Source organism: Varanus komodoensis, unplaced genomic scaffold (genome assembly GCF_004798865.1).
Source record: "Varanus komodoensis strain SLA01 unplaced genomic scaffold, ASM479886v1 scaffold53, whole genome shotgun sequence".
NCBI classification, from domain to species: Eukaryota; Metazoa; Chordata; class Lepidosauria; order Squamata; family Varanidae; genus Varanus; species Varanus komodoensis.
The window spans coordinates 5,691,655-5,715,498 of NW_025336126.1; the positions used below are offsets into that span (position 1 = coordinate 5,691,655).

The window sequence follows — 23,844 nt, forward strand, 5'->3', positions numbered from 1 at the left end:
TATGTTACTTCTTCAGATTTCGGCTTTGCACGGTAGAGAACCTGACTCGGGCAGCCCACGTGTGCCAGCAGCCGCCATTGCGGCGCAGAGATTCCGCTAAGGAGCGGCCGGGCTGGGCGCGCTGCAGGCAGGAGGCGTGGGAAAAAGGCGGCGGTAGGCGACACTCGCATCTATTATGTTAATGAGGAAAGGGGCGGGCCTGGATTGTGAGCTCAGTCCCGGGGAGGGGAAATAAGCGGGCGGGAGCCCAAGGAGGAGCCGCTGGTTGCAGCATCAGCAGCCCCAAGAGGAAGGAGGACGAAGAGGATGCCAAACCCGGCCAGCAGCTGACCCCGGGGGGGGAGCCCGGCCATGGCCTTCCTGGGGGGGCCCCGGCTCCTGGACTGGGCCAGCTCCCCCCCTCACCTGCAATTCAACCGCTTTGTGCTGACGGGCTACCGGCCGGTCAGCTCCGGGTCCGGCTGTCTCCGCAGCCTCTTCTACCTGCACAACGAACTGGGCAACATCTACACCCACGGTGAGCCGCTGCAGCCTCGCCCCCTCAACCCATGCTTCTCCAGCGACGACTCTGCCTTCCCTTACACCCCACCCGTCCGCGCTTCCCCCGCAGATTCCCCGCTCCTGATCTTTTTATACAGCCTGCTGGTCGCCCTGTAGGGCCCTCCTCACGAATGCAGCGCTTGTCTGCCCGCCACGCTGGACCCCGCCGGGAGAAACCTGGCAGTGCCCCGAACTGCAGGAGCTTCCCTTCCTTTTCTCTTCCTGCACCCTTCCCCTAGTACTGCTGCATCTTGACATATCCGCATTGTTTTGGATGATTGCAATAATAATAATAATAATAATAATAATAATAATAATAATAATAATAATAAAAATAGCATAATTTCTATTGCACCAGTCTGCCCGCATCCCCAAACACCCCCTCCCAGGGCCTGTATCTCCCCCACCTCCTGCCCCAAACGGCTTGGAAGACCCCAGCGCCCAGTTTCGCCCCTCTTTTCTCTCTGGGCTTCAGCTCCATTGGCACTTGGAGAAAACTGGAGTTGGCACCAGAGTAATGGCTGGAGGGTCATTCGAGGGCTCCGTATGTTTTCCTGCCCCTCATGTAGCAGCTGCACTGCAAACCAGCCTCCCGTGGAGGATGTAAGTACTTGTCCCTCCTTCAAACATGCACCTCCTTTCTCTTGCCCCAGGTCCCAGCGTCTGTGTTTCCTGAACTTCAGGGTGTATTCATTTTACTTTATGGCATCTGTTGCTGACCAGTGACCCTACAAATCATGAAGAATTAACATGCCTTCCTGGGCTGTTAGTTTGCCAGAGTTGGGATAAAGTTGATGAGCTTTGTTGAGTGGCATTGGAGGGGTTTCAGTTAGTAAAGCTTTGTTTGGCAACCGTAACTTCATATGCTGTGTGTTTCTAGGGTGAACCTCTGACTTCTTGAAAAGAGGGGTCATTGCATGTGGTTTGCATGCTGAAGGCCTCAGGTCCCAAACTTGGCCAGTCCAGGACCTGGAAAGGACCTTGGATAGGGATGGAGGGAAGGTGCCTCCCCGGGGGCCTTGGGTTAGGTGGGCCACAGATCTGCAGCTCATGGAGAGACTGTGCAAGTAAGCTGTTTGTTGGTGCAAGACATATTGGGGTGGATGGGAAGGCTTTGGAGAATAAAGGTCCCCTTGGCACGTACGGTTCAGTGCCTTTGGCCCATGGTGAAAGTGAACGGGAAAGGCGTGCATTGGAATTCCTCTTCCATTCAGTGCTAAGCTTGAGTACCAGTGAAATGTGACCAGAGTCTTGGCAAAACATACAGTGTGCTTTTGTCATTGCTTTCAGTGAGAGGCTGCCCGGAGAGATACAACTCCAGGTTATGCTAGAGTGCACTACACAGACAGCAGACTGCAAATTCCATGCTATGCTGGGTTGGTTGGGTGGGAGTGATTCTGCATTTGTGTTTGACTTGCATGTGGGAAGAGGAAGGGAAAGTTTGGCAATGCAAGTCTTCTGGAGTTTTGTTATTGCTGAGTTTAGCTTCCTCAATTCAGCCACAGGAGTGACTAGTCCTCATCATCACTGCTCTTTTCATCTGCACATTGCCCCACAGATAGAGTGTGAATCATTTTGTAACACATTTGATGGCTAAGGCATAGTCTGAAGGCATTGGGTGCAGCCAGCTCTCTGGAGCTAAGCAGATGTGAAACTGGTTGAAAGGCTGCCTGGGAACACTACAGAAAATTGCTTTGTATTTTTCAGTGTAATAAGTAAGAAATGGATCAGTCAGGGCAAAATCACTGAGATATTGGGAGCATGGAAAAACTTTATAGGCACATAAGGTCTGGACAACTTTGTAACCCCGTGAGAGTGGTGCAGTTAGGTGAGGTTAGATGCTGGGGTAAGTGGTCCTAATGGTTAGACTCTGGGCCCAGTTGGCTCCCTGGACTCTGCTCTAAAGGCCTGCCCTGTGGACACCACTGACTTGGTACACTTCCTGTTCCTGCTGCCAAGCTGGAAAACAGGGGCATTTCTAAGCACCTACCAGGTCACCACAGAGGGCTGCTGGGGCTGTGCTTGGCTTGCTGGATCACAAATTGGGCAAACCGGTTTTAGGCTGATGTGGGAGAAACAACATGTACACATATAGCACTTTTTGAGTGTTTAAAGCACTTCATGGCCAATGGGACTTGGAGATCTGGGTTCTCATCTCTGTGCATCCATGAAGCTCACTGGGTGACTTGGGCCAGTCACTGACTCTCAGCCCATCCTACCTTGCAGGATTGTTGTTTTGGGGATAACATGGAGGAGAGTATAAAAATCACCTTGGATTCCTTGCAGGAAGAAGGCATGATCGAAATATAATAAAATAAATCCTTACAACAACCTCATCAGGTCGGATGATTTTATTATCTCTGTATTGGCTCTTCTGAGGCTACTTAGTGAGTTTCTGGTTGGGATGGAACTTGAACCCACAATTTCTTAGTTCGCATCTTGCTACTATGTTGTGGTAGCTCTTATATTTGAAAGGATACCAAGGACTCACTCCAGAGCTGTATTTATAGCCCAGGTCAGTATATTTAGTCCTTCTGGAATATTGCAAATCCAATTCCTGGACATTCACTCAATTATTTTTTACTGTTTAAGTTTTTTAGTCTTTTCCTTGTGGCAGTACAAGAAAAACCACAAGGCAGGCTCTTTCCACTAAGAATTAATACAACTAAGTAATTTTAGACCTGTTAAGCTGCCTGTAGTTGTGTTCTGGTTATGCTGCAAGAATTATGCAGCCCTTTAATTACTGGCTGTGGGAACCTTTCCCAGAATTTGAGATCTTGATACAGGGACCAAAGCCTAGATCATCAGAAGAAGTAATATCTGTAATCCCAGACTGTCTTCTTGGGCACTTGATGTAGCTACTTTGCCAAAGTTGGTGTCTGGATGGGAACTCCATGTACGCCAACTTAAGGTCACAACAGAAGAAAGATGGAATATAAGTGTGCTACATCAGTAAATAAGAGTAAAGAATAAAGTACCTTTGAGCATGTGCGGAGTGCCTTTCCCTTGGCATCAAGCCACCACAGAAACTCCCTGCACACCAGGGCTTGAGCTCTCGGCTATTGTTTCCTGGCAGCTTTTGGGAAACTTAGCACTGGTTTTTCACAGTCCCTTGTGGGAAATCATGTTTCTGCTGCAGGCAAGTGCATTTGCCTGGGATACTGAAAGGAGCAGGGGAAATGAGGCTAGCTGGGCAAGGGAGTGAGCTGCTTGGGTGGGGGGTGCGTCTTCCCAGCTGTCTTTGTGAGCCCACAGAGGAACTGGTTTCAGTGAAGGAGCAATGCCTTTTTTACACCGTTTCTTATGTGTCAGCCTGCTAAATAGTGGGCTGCGGGAACTCATTGTGTGGAGCAGAGCAGTGGGCTCCATTTCAAACCCGTGCATATGTTGAAACTGATTTTCCTGAGTGCTGCAATCTAGGCAGGATGTTTTCACAACTTCTGTGGCTTCAGGCTGATCTGACTTCAACTCTTTGCTTCTTGTATTGAGTGTTTCTTCTTGTATTAAGAGTGTCTTGAAGGAATGGTATAGTACCACTACTACTTTAGTTTTATTCTTATATTGTTTTTCTTATTACTTTATTATGTAGCCTTTTTAACTCTTGCAAGGAACCCAAGGTGGCTTATGTAGCCCTCGTATTCATTTTATCCTAACAACAGCCCTGTGAGTGGGTTAGGCAGAGAGGCCGTGAGCTGCGTGGCCAAATGGGGCTGGAACCCCGGTCTCCCAAGCCCTAGGCCAGCACAGTACAGTACAGCTCTGGCTCTTTTGAGTGCTGCCAGCGCTTGGCTACATCCCAAGCAGCCTTGCATTGGTTGAAGCCTTTGATCCATGTTGCCCACTCTGTGCTGGCCTCTGACTGGCAGCAGCTCTGCAGCATCTCGAACAGGGACCGTTCCCAGTGCCATTACCAAGGGAGCCTCTCCCTTGGACCTGGGGCCCATGTGTGTGCATATGTGCTTCCACCAAACACTGGGCCATTCTCTGTCTGTGTGGACACAGTGGGCACATTTTATTATGCTGTAGTAAGCACTGTTGTGCTCATTTGCTTTCAAGTGTATCTCTGTAACAATAAGGGCTAGAAACTTGCGCTTTAAAAAGCTGGAGGAAGTTTAGATTCAAGGAACCTTGATTCTGTGCTTGGTGTTATATTCTTCACCCCCCACCCCCATGGAATTAGGGCCTACCCATTGCTCCCAGGTGGCTTTTACACGGAGTTTTGTTTGTGATCTGGCACATGTTGACAACCAGATCCCTAACGAGGCAGGAAATTGTCTTTGGCCTTCTAGTATCAAACGAGGACAAAGAGCGTTGAGGAAGCAAGGAGCAATTACTGTTGTGCAAAGTGGTGAAGGGCGGTTAGAGGGCTCCAGTGATCCTTTGCCAACAAGGCAGCTTTGCAATAGAGTTGCACACTTCAAAGTTTCAAAGAAAGCAGTATGAGTAAGCAGTCAGTGTCTAAAGCGTGGTCTGCCTGAGGGGAGTGTGTGGGTGTTTCACGGATCAATATCCCACACAGACGACAGGCTCCCTGGCTTTTGTTTTTGCCTGTGCTCAGAAGAGGTTCAGGCGCTGGATGAAAGCAGCACATTTCAAAGCCCTCAATGAATGGGATTCTTTCCACATTGGCTTATCTCTCAGGGCACCTGCCATGGAAGCCTTGTGGGTTGCCAGGGCTTCGGAGCCAAACCGTCACTTCCCATAAACTGAACCCACACGAAGGCCTTGCAGGTGCTCCTCCCTGGGGAGAGGCCGGGTCAGCGGTGGACTCTCAGGGAGCTTGTCTGTCATTTTCTGTCCTTCCCCTCAGCGAATTCAGGGAAGTGGGGAGAGAAGCACTGTTGAAAGGCACTGGGTTGGAGGGGTCTCTGTGGGGTGGATACATGAAGCAAGGCATCTTTCTTTAGAAACAAGGTGTTTGCTTAGGGGAAGCCTGTTCTGCTGAGCCAGGTGGAATGCTGAGTGTGTGTTTAAGCTTGCTCATACTCGTTTCCCAGTGGAATTGCCTCCTGGATAATATGCCGCAAATTTGGCAGTGTCAGCGGGGTGGTGATCCCCTGGGAGCGGCATGTACCAGCTGCTTTGCAGTTTCGGTGCCTGAGGCTGGATCCCGAGGAAGCACAAGGGGGAAACTGGGGCAGAGCAGGGACAGAGGAGCTGGCATGTTGGATCAGGCCAAAGGTTGGTCAGCCCATAAGAAGCCTTCCAGAAGCAGTTTCAGGCAAGAGTCTTTCCAAGCCCTACCTGGAGATGCCAGGAATTGAGCTTGGGGCTTCATGCAGCCAGAGTGTCTGCTCGGTCCCTGAGCTGCAGAGTATCTAGTCCAGTATCTGGTTAATAACAGTGGATGACCAGATGTGACCGGGAACCTTAAAAGCAGAGTGCAAAAGTTCTGTCCCTATTTATTTAGGCCCTAGAGGTATCTATAAATTGCCTCTCCCTGCTGAGCTGCTGCTGCTCCTGCTTTTTCAGGTCCCTGCTCGGGACCACCCTGGGGACTAGTTGGGGCCACTGCTCAGGAGTAAAACTGAGCTGTGTAGACAATTCCAGATTCAGGATTTGGCATATGTAGTCCATGGAGGCAACTCGGAGCCCTCCAGAGGATTTTTGATATGTTTGGTGCTGAAATGCAGCCGTGTATTTGAGGGAGAGCAGCAAAGTAGCCCTGCCTCTTGTTTTAAGGATACAGATTAGTGCAGCCCCAAATCCTGGAAAGGGCTAATGCCGAAGCTGAAGAAAAAGCATGGCTGGAAAAGACTCCACCTGAGGCCTCAGAAGAGCCCCACCGGTCAGAGTAGATGATGCCATTCTTAGCTCACTGTAGTTTGCTTCTGTTTGGCATCGCTGATCCTGTCTTCATCGGGGAGTAGACTGGATGCTTTCCAAGGGCCTTTCCAGTGCCCAAACGCTCTGCCTGGCCAGTGCTCTGACTTGGTGTGAGGGCCACTGCTTCTCTGGTTTAGCTGAGCTCTGTTTTCTCCTTTTGCAGGACCTGGGAGTCTTGCTGGGAATTACCGTTCCAGCTCCCGTGAGTTAAGCACTGTTGATCCTGGCTAATCCAGGCAGTGGGGCAGAAAGTGAGAGAAGGAGCTGTTGTGTTCTCCTGGCCGCCCTGTGTTAAGAACGGGGCGAGGAGCTTGCATGGAGACACGGGTCCAGGGACTAGATAGGCCTGCTTCTGAACTGCTGAGGAAACTTGAAAAAACAAACAAACCCCAAAACACCCTCCACTTCTGGGGATACAAAGGATGCCCAGTGGCTAGCAGTATTCCCCAGGTAAGAGGCAGAGATAATAGGAACAAAATGGCCCCTTCCTCTTGGCCCCGGCATCTTGGCTACCTGTTGTTGGTTCAAGAGCCCCCCATATTTTTTCAAAGATCTGCAGAATGGATGGACATTCGGTAGCCCAGTCAGGGCAGGACCTGGGGGCAGACACCCAGCATCTCACTGCAGAATGAGCTCCAGGAAGGACTGCTCTTTACAGGGACCAGAATCTGAAATGGCCAGTGCACACCATTTCTGCAGCCCCATGCCAGTGCTTGTAATCTCCTTGCAGAAGGCCTTTCAGGCTCACCTCCTGGCTTTCCCAGGCAGGGTTGAGAAAGTTGCACTCCAAAGGTCTGGAGAATTGTTGCTGCTGGCCTGTAGGGACAACATTTGGCTGGAAGGACTGAGGGTCTCACTCTGTATAAAGATGGGTTCTTACGTTCCTAACCCAGAAGTCTCAGTTCTTCTGATGGCCCCCCTGTCTTACTTCTTTTTCAGAGCTGCTGTTAACCCTCTGAGGAGAGATTGAAAGAGCTGGGCATGTTTAGCCTTGAGAAGAGAAGTCTGAGGGGAGATAGGATAGCACTTTTCGAGTAGCTGAAAGGCTGTCACATTGAGGAGGGCCAAGATTTCACTCAGCCCAGAGTGCAGGACACTGAATAATAGGTGTTAGTCCCAGGAAGCTTGATTCCGGCTGGACATCAGGAAAAGTTTCCTGACTGCTAGAGCAGTACAGCACTGGAACCAATTCCCTAGGGAGGTTGTGGGCTCTCCCACACTGGAGGCATTCAAGAGGCAGCTGGACCTGCCAGGGAGACTTTGACTTGGAGTGCTGTACGGAACAGGGCGTTGAACTTGTTGGCTGTATGGGCCCCCTTCCAACTCAATTACTCTGTGATCTTGCTAGCCCTGGGATACATCACAGGAGCTGGCCACACTTGTGGGTTTGATGCTGTGGTTAAGGTGTTGGGCTGAGACATGGGAGATCAAGGTGGAAGTCAGCACTCAGCCATGGAATTCACTGGGTGATTTTGGGCCAGTCTGGTGTGCACAGTGTGGCCAATTCTTGGGCAGTTCAATCCAAAAATGGGTTAGAAAAGCAGGAACATGTCTGCTGCCTTCCACCTGTTTCCACTTTGCAGTTTCTCATCATCCTTAGCATCTTAATCTTCTTCCTGCCTTCATAGAAACGGCTCACCTGTCCTTCAGGCTTATCTCTCCAGTCGTAAGGGCTAGATTTATTTTTAACTTAAGAAATGTGGGGTGCTGAATTTTGTGTTGCATAGCAAAAGTTATCCTCCTGTAGCACACTAATTTATTTGGTATTATTTTTATTTATGTTACATGTTCATCAGTTCCTTCTTTCCAGAAGCTTAGTGTGGCATATACAGTCTTTCCCTTGTTCTCATGTTCTCATGTTTAACATGTTCCCATGTTAAAAGGCTGGGGATAAGGGAACAGCAAAGGGTGGGATGTGTTCCCTTGTTTTTTTACAGCCCCTCAAGCATTCAGAACTCTGATCCTCGGAGAACAACCCTTTGAGGTAGGCTAGGCCAGGGAACGGCAACCTGCCTCAGATCACACAGTGAGCTGAGTGTGGATATGAGCCCGTCTCTCTTTTCTTCTCCATCACTGAAACTGGGACACCACGCTGCGTCTTTACAGATACATGGCTATCAAAGCTCTGCAAATGAGTGAGAGGGGAGTAGCGGATAATTGGGCAGGGATGCTTTTAACTGTTAATATTATTGGATTTTATCTGGCCAGGGCGGCTTATTTTATACTGTATTTTTGTATTCTTAATTTAATGTTTATATTTTTGATTTATAATTATTTTAACTTATTGTTGTAAGCTGCCCCGAGGCTTCGGCGAACGGGGCGGCATAAAAATGTTTCAATAAAACAAACAAATAAACAAATAAATATCCACCTTGGGCCCTCCAAGGCACACCTTGGTCTTTGGCCAACAACCCCCCCGGCAGCGCGGGCAGAAGTCTGTGAGGTTCCTGGAGACATGAGGGCAGATACAAGGGAGGTGTCACTGCAGGGTGGGAGCCTGGGAGCTTGTTGCTGAGAGGATGCAGCAGTGGTACCCCTGCGTAGGTGGAGGAGAAGGCAGCTGTGTGGGTAACGTGAGCGGTTCTGGATTGTCTCGACCCCAGCAGCATTGTGTGGCCAAAGAGGTGGACTGCAGTGTTGGGTGGGACATGGCTCTGTGAGTGGCTAAAAGTAGACCAGCCTTGCTCCCCTTTGCACTGAAAGGTGCCATTCAAGTACAGTGGAGAAGCAATAATGTCCCCTTCGCTTGCTGAAGCTGCAAATGCTTTATGTAGCATTCCTAACGTTTCTTTCCAGAGATAAGCAATGCTTTTGCTGCCCTTTTACAGATGGGCCACTGAGGCAGAAAGGCTCAGGGTGAGAAAAGTTATTAGTATTTATTTGCATTTTTTTAAAAACTGCATCCTGGTCTCTGACTGTTTTTAGACAGTTTACAAATGTAATTTTAAAGCTTTTTAATGGATTATATTTTTATTAACTTTTACCATTTTTCCACCAAAAATCCCTACTACTATTTACAATCTTATAAAAATACACAACAGAACACAAATTTAATTTTTAATGAGGTATAAAGCAGGGAAATCAAATGAGCAGCCCAACAAATGAAATAATGCATTCTCAAAACAAATAAATAGGCCGATAGTCACTAAGAGAGGATCAATATTAATTGCTGTTCAAGGCTTAAACGAAAGTGGACTTAGCCTGGTATCTGAATGAAAATGATGCTGGGCAAATGTGGTGGGGGAAGCTGGGACGCAAGTGCTGTGTTCTTGCTACAGAGCAGGCCGTCTCTGGTAGCCACTCGCCGAACCTCAGATGACGGGTGCCCAAAGAAGCACCACTGCCTTGATGCTGGATCCATAGAAAGGTCAATCGGGGCCAGCTGCCTGCTTCTGACAGGGAACAACCGGAGGAAGCTCACAAAGCAGGCTGGATCCCAGCATCTGGTAATCGGTGATAGACTTCACCTAAATATGGAAGGTCTGCTTTTAGGAATGATGTTCTGGCCTTCCCCTTCCTGGTGCCTTTCTGATGGACAGCAGCTCCGCTCATCCCCTGGCACGGGATGATAAGGGCTGTCACTCAACATATCTGGAGGGCACCAGGTTGGGAAAAACTAGCCTGATCCATTTAAAAAAAAAAGCCAGATCTTGTGGGAATTCTATGTATACCTTCCTGTTTGGTACTTCTAGCCAAGGGACCACAAATGCTTTTGCTTCAGCTCTCTGTTGCTGTATTGAAGTGTCAGCCCTGCGGCTAAGAGACAAGATTGCATCCTTTGATCCTGTCTTGCTCTGGGTTATATGCCATTTTTTCCTAGTCTCCCGCAGGGAGGGTCATAGCCGTTCACCTTCTATTCACCCTCGTAGAACCGTTTTTTACTTAGCTCCTTCTGAAGAGCTAATGAAGATCCTATTATAGGCTCAGCTCTTTTGTCTCCCCTTCTACCTCTTCCCTCCACTTAGGGGTCCAATGTCATGGAAGCTCCAGGAACGAGGGCAGATCCTGTCTCAGAGATGCTAAAATAGCAGCGCCTCACCTAAGTAGATTACACTTTAGCAGCTGACCCCGGAGATGGCAGGGGGAGCCTGAACTGAACTCTTGCAGAGTGTGAAGCCCTGGATGCTGGAACACAGAAGTGGGAACCTTCATTTGCAACGGCATTTGTACATATGTTCGGTCTCTGGTGTTTCCTTGTCTCCCTCATTCCTCTCTTCCTCCACTCCCCCATGCATCAGGAAAAAGGAAACAAGAAAGGAAAAAAGGGAAAGCTAGACTGTAATCTGTTTGGGGCTGGGACCTGTGTCCCCTTTACTTAGTGAAATACATCGTACATTGCTTCATATAAATGAGAACTGAAAAGAGAAACCAAGGCTGCTCGTGTTGAAGCACTGATATAAAGAAAGATACAGAATGATAGAAATGGAAATTTATTTAATAAAATAGTAGATATAGAGCAAGAACAGCTGGAAGGTGCATTCCTGACTGTTGCGAAAGGAACACGGGAATCTCAGGCGCCGGTTCTGGCTCAGAGTGTGAAATCATGACTGTTTAATGCTACACAGGCCTGACGCTTCCGGGTCGGTTATTCAATCGGCGACATGTCCCCGGGGAGGAGAGCGTGGCTGGGATTGTGCTTCTGGGACAGGTCAGGGAGCGGGCAAGTGGTGAAACAGACTGGGAGAGGTGCGGGGAGAAAAGGAATGAGGACAGCTGGAGAATGTTGGTCAGCTGTTCTTTCTAGGGCCCGGAGGCAGGATGGCAATGAAAGATGCACTTTAAATTAGACTTCCCCAACCGGGTACCTTCCAGGTGTGTCAGACTGCAACTCCTAATCGTTCCCAGTCGGTTGCATACAACACATTCAGAGGGCACCTGGTTGGGGAAGCCTTTTTCAAATGTTTACCCCCTCACCTGCCTCCACCCCATCTCACTGGGAGACTCTCAGTGTAGGGAAATACACTCCTGTGTTCTTCAAAAAGTGACAGAAATTGTGTTTTCAGGAATCTGTACAAGGTTTGCCTTGAGACAGAAGGTTCTCTGACTTCAGGTGAGGCACAGGGCTGGAAAGGTTGCCAGATTTCTCCAGGAGGCTTCTGTGACTGGTACTTGCAAGGCACAGTTATCAAGGTTTTGTGTGTGTACTTTTTTATAGCTGAATTCTGCCAACATCGTGCCAATCATGGGGAAGGGGATCAAAGTGTAAGCAGGGGCCCCATCCCTCCCCCAAATGCCAGTTTCTCAGTTCTCACTGCCGGCTTTCTACAGACAATTAAGTCTCTGCATATTTATTGCTTGTGTGTGTGTGTGCATATTTTCTCCTACTCTGCCCCCACAAATAAAACCTAGGGCAGCACATACGAGATTGTCCCATTTTCTCTTCACAACAACCTTGGGAGGTAGATTGTGGTTGCCCATGGCTGCTCAGTGTACTTTGTGGACTAGTTAAGGCTTTGTACCCCCTCCCCTCGCCCTTGTCCAAGTTTAACACCTGACTTGTTGCACCTGTCCTCACAGTGTTAAGAGCTGGAAGCCGGCTCTTTCTAAAATGCAGGCTGAAATTCTGAGCATGCTGAATTCTGCACCAGAGGCCCAGTTTTGTGGTGAAGTTCTAGGGTCCACCCAACCTCACCAATTATTCAATTCTTGTTAATAGTTCTGTCAGCCATTTTAGGGAACAAACACTTGGTGGAAGAAGCCCTTTACACTCTGTTGTGTTTTTCCTTCCTGTGCCAGCCAGTATCCTGCTTGAAAACTTTAAACCAGGTCCTAGGCAGTCCCACTCTTTCTTGAGCTTGGGGACTGCAAGTCCCTTTCCTTCCTAAGTAGATGTATGGGTGGGGATGCAAGGGCTGGGGCCGCTGGTCTTTCCGCAAGGGGAAAACACCCTATTTTTTCCTCCTCATGCACTAAGTAGCTGCATGACTTGCTCACATGGATCGGCGGCGTCTGCTGTTGTGCAGCTGGCACGGGGACCACAAGCCTTGCCTTGCCGTCAGCAGAATGCACAGTTGCAAGGGATTTGCTGACACGGCTTCTGGCTTCGTCCTTGGGGCTGTCATCCCTCCAGGTAGAGCTGCTGAGGACCAACAAGGGTTTTGCAGGTGGAAGACACTGGCAGGTCAGGTTTCTAAAGCTTCAGCTGCTGGTTGGAGTTGTTTGGGGAAGCAGCTTGCCCTCAGCCTAGGTCCTGTGGGAGGCAGTGCCTGTTCCTCCACTCCAGAGGCCCAAAATCTTGGACTTCAGTTCCTACACTCTCTGGTGACTGAGGTGAAGTCAGTGATGCATGCCCCGAATGCACAACGTCTCCTTTTCTATTCGTGGCATCTCAGTTAGGACTGAGAAAGACCCCCTGTCTTGGCCAGTCAGAGTAAATCAGGAGTAGGAAATTCTGCAGCCCTGAGGGCTGCATGCAGTGATGGGTTGAGGGTTGGGGGGCAAATAGGCCTGTGTATGCCTGGGATGTGACCACTCTCTGTGTCAGGGATGGCGAAAGGTTCTCCTGCTCCCCTCAATCCCAGCTGTATCGAGATCGCTGTGAGGAGGCCAAAACCTCACAGATGATTCTCTCTTGCCATCAAAGAAGTTGATAACAGTGACAATCCCATACATCAGTGATGGTGAACCTTTTAGAGACCACGTGCCCAAACTGTAACCCAAAACCCACTTATTTATCGCAAAGTGCCAACACTGCCATAAAACCTGAAAACTGAGGGTTTAGCTTAGGAAAAACAACTCACAGCCAGTCCAAGCAAATATATATCCTTAGCAGCGCACTGACTGGCCATGTGAAAGCTCGGATGAGTCACGGCTAATGAGTCACGACCACTGCCCCAACCCTACACTGGTGCACTCCCGTAACCCTAATATAGGGTGAAAGTTCCATTGAAAAGGGGGCAATTTTGAAAAAGCCTTCCTTGAGTAGCTTTTTCTGCACTGCTCATCATTTCTGCCCACTCTTAACACATTCCAACCATCAAAACCATGCCAGGACACCTCGTTTTTCTAACCCTAACCCTAACCTGATGCACACCCCTAACCCTAATACAGGGCTAAAGTTCCATTGAAAATAATGCAATTTTGAAAAAGCCTTCCTTGAGTAGCTTTTTCTGCACAGCTCATCATTTCTGCCCACTCTAAACACATTCCAACCATGAAAATCGTGCCAGGACATCTCATTTTTCTAACCCTAATCCTAATACAGGGCTAAAGTTCCATTGAAAAGAGGGCGATTTTGAAAAAGCCTTCCTTGAATAGCTTTTTCTGCACTGCTCATCATTTCTGCCCACTCTAAACACATTCCAACCATCAAAATCGTGCCAGAACATCTCATTTTTCTAACCCTAATCCTAATACAGGGCTAAAGTTCCATTGAAAAGAGGGCGATTTTGAAAAAGCCTTGCTTGAGTAGCTTTTTCTGCACAGCTCATCATTTCTGCCCACTCTAAACACATTCCAACCATCAAAATCATGCCAGGACATCTCATTTTTCTAACGCTAACCCAGTGATGGTGAACCTTTTAGAGACCGAGTGCCCAAACTGCAACCCAAAACCCACTTATTTATTACAAAGTGCCAACAATGCAATAAAACCTGAAAACTGAGGGTTTGGTTTAGAAAAAACAATTCACAGCCTATCCAAGCACGTGTGTGTGTGTGTGTGTGTGTGTGTGTGTGTGTGTGTGTGTGTGTATATAAAGGTAAAGGTTTCCCTTGACATTAAGTCCAGTCATGCCTGACTCTAGGGGGCAGTGCTCATCTCCATTTCCTAGCAGAGGGAGCCAGTGTTTGTCCACAGACAGTCTCCATGGTCATTTGGCCGGCATGACTAAACACTGAAGTGCACAGAATGCTGTTACCTGCCCACTGAAGAGGCACCTTTTTTAGTAGATAAAATGCTTTCGAACTGCAAGGTTGGCAGGAGCTGGGACGGAGCAACGGGAACTCACCCCGTTGTGCAGAGTCGAACCGGCGACCTTTTGATCAACCAGCCTGGCAGCACAGCGGTTTAAGCCACTGCGCCACCTGCATATAACCTTGGCAGTGCACTGACTGGCCATGCGAAAGCTTGGACGAGTCAAGCCTAATGAGTCGCGGCTCATGACGTCATCGCCTGGCGGCACTACTCCTTTCTGAGCATGCACATGGCACCTGTGTGCACTGTTATCTGATGCTTGGTTGCTGGGGTGATGCTGGGGCGACTGGGCTCGCATGCCAACAGAGAGGGCTCTGTGTGCCGGCTGTGGCACGCGTGTCATAGGTTCGCCACCACTGCCATAGATCATTGTTCCCCAACTTGGTGACCTTCAGGGGTATTTGGACCACAACGCCCAGAATTCCCATCCAGCAGGGCCACTGACTGGGTGTTCTGGGTGTTGTAGTCCAAACCTGTCTGGAAGGTGCAGGGTTGGGGAAGGCTGCCATAGATTTTCACAGGTACAAGCCCTTCTCTTTTTGGGATGGTCTGTAAGGGTGGCACAGTCATGGAGGTTTCACAGTCCAGGACGGTCTATACCAAGGAAGGCCTGCATTCCACTCCATAACCCTCATCCATGAAGCTCACTGGATTACCTTGGGAGTGAAGCACCTTTTTCGCACCTCACCTGCTTCAGGGTTATTGTAAGGATATTGGTGGGGTGCCAGCAAGAGCCATGCTGCACTTTGAAGAAGCGTGGAAACAAAATGTAATCGCAACCTTCTGGCAACATGTTGGAAACTCAGGTAGGGCAGGGAATTTTGAGGAGACCGGAAGCTGGTGGACAAGGAAGGGGCACACTGGGAGACTGTGAAGAGAAAAGGAGAGGACATTTCAAGCAGCTTTCTGTGACCTGAGGCCCTCTGGAGGTGTTGGACTGCAATTCCCATTATTCCCAGCTTTAAGGAATTCTGAAAGAAGATGGGGACTAAAACCAACCTTCCATCCTCCCATTGTTGATTTGCGAGCTGCTTCACCAATGTACACAACTGGGGCACGCAGCTACCTTAAAGCCCCAGACTGTGCAACCAGATAAGCGGTTGAGACGGAACCCCACCCTTTGGAGACTGATAATTTCTGGGCTCTGTCCTCCTCCTCCCACTTGGCCACACACAAATGTGCTTTTCTATGGGATAACAATGCATCTTGTAATACCTTAAAGGTGAGCAAATTTATTGTGCTATGAGCTTTTGTGGACTACAGTTGATTTCCTCAAGAAGTATGAAGTGTTATCCTGAGTTCCATGTCATGCACATCTGATGAAAGGGGCTGTAGCCCTTGAAAGTTTTTCCTCGTAATCAATTTCTTAGTCTCAGAGATACCACAAAATGGCTGTTTTTCTGCAACAGTCTTTACAGGGCATCTACTCTGGAAAGTATGCCTTTGAAATACTCCTCTCCCTTCTCTGCTAGATAAATGTTAGCTCTTGGGTTTTATTTGTTCTGTTAAGTTGCTTGCCATTCCCCCTCCCTTTTGGGGAACAGGGGCCATGGTGGGCTGGAGGCATCACATCCCGCTTGGGAACCAGCAAGTCCTCTCCCTCACCCTTATCCTACTACTGCATGAAACCAGGTCCTGTGGTCCCTTTACAGGAGTGAGAGGTTCTAGCATAAAAATGCTCTCTGGGCCAAAGGGCCTATGCTCCATCCCTTGCAATTTCACTGTTAAAAGATCTTGAGGAGCAGCTTGATCTTCCTGTGTCCTTGGAGGGTTTCTGCTACTCAGGATTGCCAATGCTGGGATAGATAAACTAGCAGTCTAGCTTTGTGTAAAGCAAGATGGGCAACCTCTGGCTTAGAGACCAAATCTGGATCTCCTGGGCACCTTATCCAGCCCTCCAGTCCATACGCCTTTGCTGGCCTCATCCTTTCCCTCCAACCCCTGGTTGTTTGGTGGGTCCCTGGCTTTTGCGTCCCCCTCCCTTCCCATTCTGAAAGTAAAAGTGTCTTTCCTAGGGCTCAAGTTACTGGCAGTAAGTCTTTTAAACTACAAGGAGCTGGCAGTTTGTGGATTTTTGGCCTATCTTTATCTTTTGTTCTGCCCCTCACAAGATTGGAGTGCCTCCAGAGCTGCTTCTAAATCAAACTGGAGCTCAGACCGAGAGTCCCCAATCTTGGTGCAAGGCAGCTTCATACGTTTCCTCTCACATACACAGCAGCTTTTCACAGAGCAGCAGAGAAAGCCGCATTCTTTGTCCCACTTTGGATGGCTAATGGGTTTAAGGTTTGGCTCTCCTTTCCTGGCCTGAGCTTTGCATCTTTGCTAATTGCATGGCATAAAATTCAAGAGAGGTGGGTGCCTTTTTGTATTTTGTGTCAGGGAGTTGCGCTAAGCAAATAGAGCAGCACCCATTGCATTTCTCAGCTTCATCCATTCCAAGGAAAAAGGAAAAAAAATGAAGAGGCGAGTCTAGAGCAGTAAAGTGGCTCAGTCCTGTTAGGCTGCCTTGTCTCCCCTCTGCCCGCTTTTTTTTTCTGTAAGCCCCATGCTTCCTTTGAAGCTCCATGCTTTTAACATGTGTCAGGCAGAGGTGGCAAGAGGGGCAAGATTTTACCTAGTAAAAGAAGTGTAACTATTTTGAATTAGGACGAGGAGTTTGACGAGAGAATTTCTGCTTGCTGTGCATCTGTTTAAGCAGCTTTCCTTAGGGGGAAAAACTGTTGGCCAGCCTTGTGGGTGGTAGCATCGCTCTGGGCGAAGAGACAGGCCTCATGAGACTCCCTCCCGACTCAGCCTCTCCTCGATTTCACTTCTGTTTCTCTCTCAAAGAGAATTTCTGGCTTCTTAATGAACTCCAAGGGGGTGTTTATCACCTTCCTAATTGAGATTTGGCTTCAGGCAGCCTCAATTAGCACAGTAATTGGGCTCTGGGAGATGTAATCTGTTTGTGTAAAGCTGCAACCTCCAGGGGAATAGAGAATTGGAAAAGGGGAGAGTTAGGACTAAGAGGGGTGGCTGCATTCACTAGTGATGGAGTTGTTGCACTTTGGGGAGGAGAAAAAGGAATCCAGTCTGCACTGCATTGGAAGGAATGTTACATTCTCCTTCTTAGTCGTTAGACTGCAATTTCCATCATTCTTTTACCATGGGCTATATAACTGGGTCTGATGGGAGTTAAATTCAAACAACATCTGGCAGGCCCCAGATTCCACATGCTTCCAGGATGGCTCTTTGAATTCTCTTCTCTTTAAGTGTGCCTTAAAGAGGCACACATATTACGAGTTTCCATAATATGGAAATTGCATGCAGGTTCTACACTAACTCCGGCTGTCTCTGTTGTCATATGTGCTCTTCTGAGGAGCTTGTAGCTTCCCCGAAGACCATTTTATTGCCATTGGTATTTCTCTTACTTTTCTTGTTCCTCTTCTGTCTATGTTAGGGCACCAGGACAGGTCTTGCCAAAAGTTTCATGAGTGGTACTCAGCAAGAGGAGATTAGATAAACTCTATCAAAGGGTGTTCAGTGCATCAGATTTTTCTCAGCGCAAAATGTGCTTTTTGATGCATTTGGGGGTGCTGATTTGATGGTCTACGAAGTGTCTTTGGACTCCATTCTGTGCCAGCTGCGTGGCAGGAACAGGGGCTGAGAGCTGTGTGTGTGTGTGGTGGGGATGTTATGGATCTAAAACTAGAGAAAAATGCATGGGGGAGAACTTTTCGATTGATGCACAATGTAGGAATTCAGTAGATTGCAAGACGAGGGACAATTTCCCTTTCTGTCCCTAGTTAGAGACTTGACTCTACTTTTTTTCCTTTTTGCTCAGGAATCCCTCTGTTGGCGTGTCTCTTCGTGCTCCCACTGACCATTCCATGGGCCCGACTCTCAGTATCATGGCTGGGAATTGTGCATTACCTGGCTTGTATCTTTCCACAGCTGGGCAGCGTGCTTTACCACCTCTTCATGAACCACGAGGGCGGCCCTGCAGTCTACCGTACCTTGCTGACCCTTGATATGTGTGGAGTATGCATGGTTAACACCTTGGGTGAGTTAAAAGAGTCCCCCTGCCCAGTTTATGGGGACTTGTTGACTGGGGGGGGTAATGTGGAGAAAATGTGTGAGAAGTGGGGCAGAATATCTGAAAACGTAGAGTGCCATATTACTTCTACTGATGGGATTGGGGAAGTAGTTGAATGAATGACAACTAGCTCAGAAAGTAGATCCTGGAACAGGCCCAAATCCTGCAATACATGCAAATTAGGAAGGTTTTTTTGTACCAAGTCAGAACAGAGGCGCATTGAGTCTTGTAACATGTACTAGGTTGGTACCAGCTCACAAAGCTCTCTGGCTCAGGCCTTTCATATCGCTTGCCACTTGACTTTTAACTGGTTCTTTCTTTATTTAATATATTTCTTCCCTTCCTGTCAAGACTGTACTGTTCCCAAGGCGCCTTACAATATATGACAGTAATATAAAATTACCAAAGCACCTTAACTCATAAGGGTTTCTATTTTTTAAGAAGCTGCTTGAAATAACATACAGCTTCAAATATTGAACTGTGATAACTGTTCTCAACGAAAAGCCAGAAAGATGAGTTTTTAAAGATTTCTTTAAAAGGGAGGCAGCCAGTCATATCTATGTGGGGAAGGAATTCCATCGGGGAGGGCCACCACTGAGAAGGCCCTTTCTAGTGCCTGCCAAGCTGACTTAGTGCTGGGCCAGTAAATAATGCCTCCAAAAGTGAGCTTGAAGACCTGACAGGTTGATACGGAGTTGTCAGGAATTGAATCTGGGACTGTCTGCAAGCAGAGCTTGTGTTGGGAACACAATTGGACTGGAACTGGAATTGGAGATGGAAGTGGCTTGCAATCCTTGCTGGGGAGGGGGATATATGATAAATTGAATTTCCTGTGCATGGTAAAAGGCTGAAGTGAAAGTTAGAGAAATCCTGGGGAAAAATATGAGAAGGGGGAAGAGGGAGAACAGAGGTGTCTGGAGAGTCAACAGCTGTCCCTGAGATGATGTGGAAGATAGCACAAATCTCTAGAGCACTAGAAAGTGGGCAAACAAACTGTGATTACCATTTGCTTTTCTGGGTAATTATTTGATGGAGGGACAGTCTTGTGGGAAGAAAAGACCTTTCTTTTGTTTTCTTTATTTCAGGCATTTTAGAAACTTAGTTCTAACTCAGTATGGCAGTTGCACGGCTCCTGTGCTATTTATTGTTTAGCATTATTTTGTATTTTACTCTTTTAGATATTCATATTGTATTTTGTGTTATATAGCATTTTATTGTTTTAGCGGTTTGAAATCTGCTCAGAGAACATTAAGTCTCAGGTGTAGTGGAAATATAACAAATTGATGGTGTCTCCTTCCCGCAGGTGCTCTGCCAATCATCTACTGCACGCTGGCCTGCGCACCATTTCTCCGCACTGTTGCCCTGTTATCCTACAGTGGCTTGTCAAGCTATGGCATCTTCTGTGCAGTGACTGCCCGCTCCAGCGTCCGGCGTCTGCAGTCCTTTGCCTGGCAGGCCTTGTTCCGCTTCTTCTTCTTCTACCTGCGCTGGGTGGGACTGGGCACTGGCCACCCTTCCTCTTTGCGTTCATACCTCATAATGGACGGCTTGGCCTTTCTTGGTGGTGTCATCAACATCTCAAGAGTGCCTGAGCGCTGGAAGCCGGGCCGTTTTGACTACTGGTTCAACAGTCATCAGATCATGCACGTGCTGGTGGTGGTCAGCATCCTCTATCTCCACTGGGGAGTAGTGGCTGATCTACAGTGGATTGGCAACTATGTCTGCCCAATGGAATGACAGCCTCTGCACCTTTGCAGAAGAACCCTATTGATCGAGAAGTGGGTGACTTCTGAGGTGTGGGCCATAAGTTCTCATTGTTCAAAGTCTTCTACAAGGGCTGAAGCAGACAAGGAAGTACATGTGTATATCTTGGAGAAAGCCTATTTAGAATAGGGCATTTTCTGGGATTACACTTTCCCATAGGTTGAATATTTATGGATCAACACACACACAAACATACAGGATTTGGTACTTTTGGGTTTTATAACAATGGATTTCCATTGGCTGAAGTACTTCTAGATTAGCTAGAGGTGTTCTTCCGAATTACCACCATAGTGGCTGGGGATGAGCCAGAAAGGTTAAGAAATAGTTTGGCTTGGTGACCTACTGTCTTAAAACTTGCAGGGAGTCGTCAGTTGCACTAGTGAAGGTTCTTCATTACCTTCAGTCTTTTGCATCAATTCTTGTTGGCTATAGGCCTTTGCGTCATCAGAGCTAGACTTCCATTGGCTTTGGTGGTGGTTGAGGAGAACACCATTGTTTGGACATCTCTTTCACCTTGTTTGGTGATTTATGCACTGAGAGAAGAGGGATTTAGTAGAGGACACTTGTTTTGAGTACAGCTTCTCTGCTTTATAGGGACAAGTTATTTAAATAGATTTTTTATCCAGGAATCTTTCAGACACCATGCAATATTTTCTTATTTTTTAAAGGGCTGGTTTAGACACCTGGATATCAAGGTCTACTGCACAGAGTGGTGGTGATAAGGACCTTGTAGAAAGAAATGAGTTCAGTGCAGTCAGCCAGTTTATTACAGAAGTGATGCTCAAAATACATTTAATTTGCTCTGAAATGACTTGAAGCACTAAACCAGCTTTCCCTACCACCACTCCACCAGAGGGCTAATTAGGGGCCTTGAAACTGAATTAGGGTGGAAGTTGAGTTCAGGTTTCCCCTTCTGGTTTTCACCAAATTTGGAACCATGGCTCCTTCACAGCACACCTCAGTTTTCCATTTGTCTCCTGGTGGAGGTATCTGGGGATCAACCTAGAATGACATTTCTTGGGTTGGACTTTTTCCTTACTGCTTCCACAACTATATTTAAGCAAGAGTGGGTGCTTCCAGAGCTTACTTTAGCATGGATTTGGAGAGCACCTTATCATTAGCTGTTGCTGCTGCAACTGTACTAATAACTAAAATACAAATGAGCTGCTGCTCTCTTTCCCTTTCTTACTGCCCTTTGTTGCATAGGAGTTATCCTTATTCCAAATTTCAGTTCACTTCCTTCACTTGCCTCTTGAATGGTCCAGCTGGCCTGTGCTGAAGATCTCACTTTGAGTTCTTTTCTTTTGGTATAAATGGAATCACCAGTTCCTTTATTCTGAAGCAGAAACACTGTTTTTAATTGGGTCAATGGACTATAACTAGCTTTTTGGGTGGGCTGTTTTCAGAAAATAGTCAGAGGTAAAAGGCTGAGTCCCAATAATATTGCGGCAAGTTCTTATCCTTTGCGCTCCTATCTTGCCCCAGTGGTTAGGAACTGGAAAGCCAGACATTCCCCTTAGGTGCCTAAATTTGGCCAAGGACTCTTCATCAGCTGACCAATAATTTAGGTACTCAGTGCAAGTGAGGCCAAGATAAACCATCATTTGTTTGTTTGTTTGTTTGTTTGACATAATGGCCCTAGCACTCTTCAGCATCTGGACTCTTGGGGGTTGTGGTGTGGTTTTGCCTTTTATGTGAAAGTCCTTCAGCTGGAGCTTTTTTTATGGCAGCTCTAAAAATCACCCCATGGAGTTTTATTTGGCTTCAAGGGAACACACCTAAATGAGCTGATGAAAATCAGCTACCCAAATCCATATTTGGTGACTCTTGTACATTTTAATTTAAATCCAGCTAATGCATTAGCTAAGTTACAAGAATGTGGCCGGCTGTAGAAAATGCTAGCCCCCTCCCATAGTGGGGATTCTGTTTTCTGCACAGTGCCAACTTAAACCATATTGTATAAGTGGCCGAGCAACAGAGCATGTGCAAAAACTATTCTGATGATCCATCCTGAAGACTAGTTTTCAGTATGTAGTAAACCAAGTCTATCTGGATTTTCTTCTGATTCCAGGACAAACAGCATATGTCTTATAGTTGCATTTTTCCGTGAATGATAGAACAGGTAATAGAAATTTACCCCCCACCCTCCATTTCCCCCCATTGGAAGATAGGGGTATGGGGAAGCTATAACTTTGAGCAGAAAAGCAACCAGGGTTGGATCCAGATTTAATCATAATTAGATTTATTGAAATCAGTCAAAATTTAACTTGCTTTATTGTTTTCAGTGGGTCTACTGGCGAGTGTAACTAAATGTGGCTGCAGCCCCAAGTTCATCAAAAGGGCTGAACAACTCCACCTCAACTCACAGGTGCCTGAGGTTGATTTTGGAGTCAAGGGAAGACCTGTAAATTCATGTCACATTAGTTTAGATCTTATTCTTTAGAGCAAGGAATTGAAATGTTGGATAAAAACTTGGAACTGTCAGTTACATCTTACAGTAAACTGATAAAATGGGAGTGGCGAGGATCTTGGAAGCAATTATTGTAAGGTTTAAAAGTTTCAGCCTCAGTAAGGGAAATACAGGGCTTAGGCCTTTTGTTTCTTTGCCACAGATTATATTCTGCAAATTCAGTGGGAGGATGCATTGAGGGTATGAGCAGGTCCCTAGTAGGAAGAGAGGAGGACTGACTTAAGATTCCCACATTGGGGTGTGAAGCATCTTTTCTGTGCTGCTATTTTGGGCTGGGGTTTCACCTACTGCCAGCCCAGTCTTGTCTCTTATTATCTCAGGGTAGACGGACATGGTTAATGTTCGCAGCTTCTTTGGGCTGAAGCTACATATCTTTAAAATAGGTGAGCAAGGCACCAAATTTTTAACAAATGCACTTCGTAAATGGGGGAGAGAAGGGAACTGTTGGTGCTTAAGGTCCAGAACCTTCTGTTGGCAAATGATTAGGTTTGGGCTACTAATAAAAAGAGATGTCTAAGGAAAGCCAGTCTTTCTCATGGCCTGTCATACACAGTGGTATGTCTGTTCTTTTGAAGTTCCAAATACTAGGACAACCAGGTGGAAAAGGGTGTAACCATCATGTAGGATAACCAACCAGATTTAAATCCAGCACCTTCCACTTAAGTAATAGAAACCAAAGAGCTTCGATCATGGATGGGCTCTAAACTTAAATCAGTGCCTGCACAGACAGGAAGTCTGCAGTCCTTCAGATCACGTTGCTTGCAACTCCTGCTATCCCTGGGTTTGATAGAAGTTGCTGAGTCCAACAACATAGGAGGGGCAACAGCTTCCCCATCCTGAGTTACTGGAAAGCATGACCAGTGGCTGAAGGGCTAAACACTGACTTCCTATTCCGATGCTCTAAGTTATGGAATGTGGCTCTAATGTTGAAGTCAGGTATATTTTTCAATATGTGCTTTTTAAACACACACACACACACACGTGTTAACTCTGCCTGGCCACAGGCAAATGCTTAGGAGGATCATGAGATTACAATTTATTAAAAGCAATGGAATTATAGTTCAGTTCATCATTTAACTGTACAATTCAATTATTTTATCATTTCATGGTTGGTTTGATGTTCCAGACCCTTGGTGGGTTATGGTTAGATTCCTTTCTTCCTAGTCTCACCTGACATATCCAGATGCCACTTTTGTTCTAAGGCCACAAATACTTGAGATTAATCTCTGAACTCCCAAGTTTGGGTAGAAATTT

At 47.2% G+C, this 23,844-nt stretch overlaps 1 protein-coding gene across 2 annotated transcripts; it reads left to right on the forward strand.

The window, feature by feature from the left end:
- Positions 1-222: 222 nt before the first annotated feature.
- Positions 223-23,659, forward strand: PAQR4 (progestin and adipoQ receptor family member 4). 2 transcript variants are annotated; one of them, XM_044447953.1, is made up of 3 exons: positions 225-517; positions 18,105-18,323; positions 19,660-23,659. In XM_044447953.1, exons 1-3 carry the CDS (start codon positions 352-354, stop codon positions 20,091-20,093), a joined length of 819 nt encoding a protein of 272 aa, XP_044303888.1. In that variant the 5' UTR covers positions 225-351; the 3' UTR covers positions 20,094-23,659. The 2 variants fall into 2 exon arrangements, with proteins under 2 accessions (XP_044303889.1, XP_044303888.1); XM_044447954.1 differs by lacking the exon at positions 18,105-18,323 and having other exon boundaries at positions 223-517.
- The last annotated feature ends 185 nt before the right edge of the window (positions 23,660-23,844 follow it).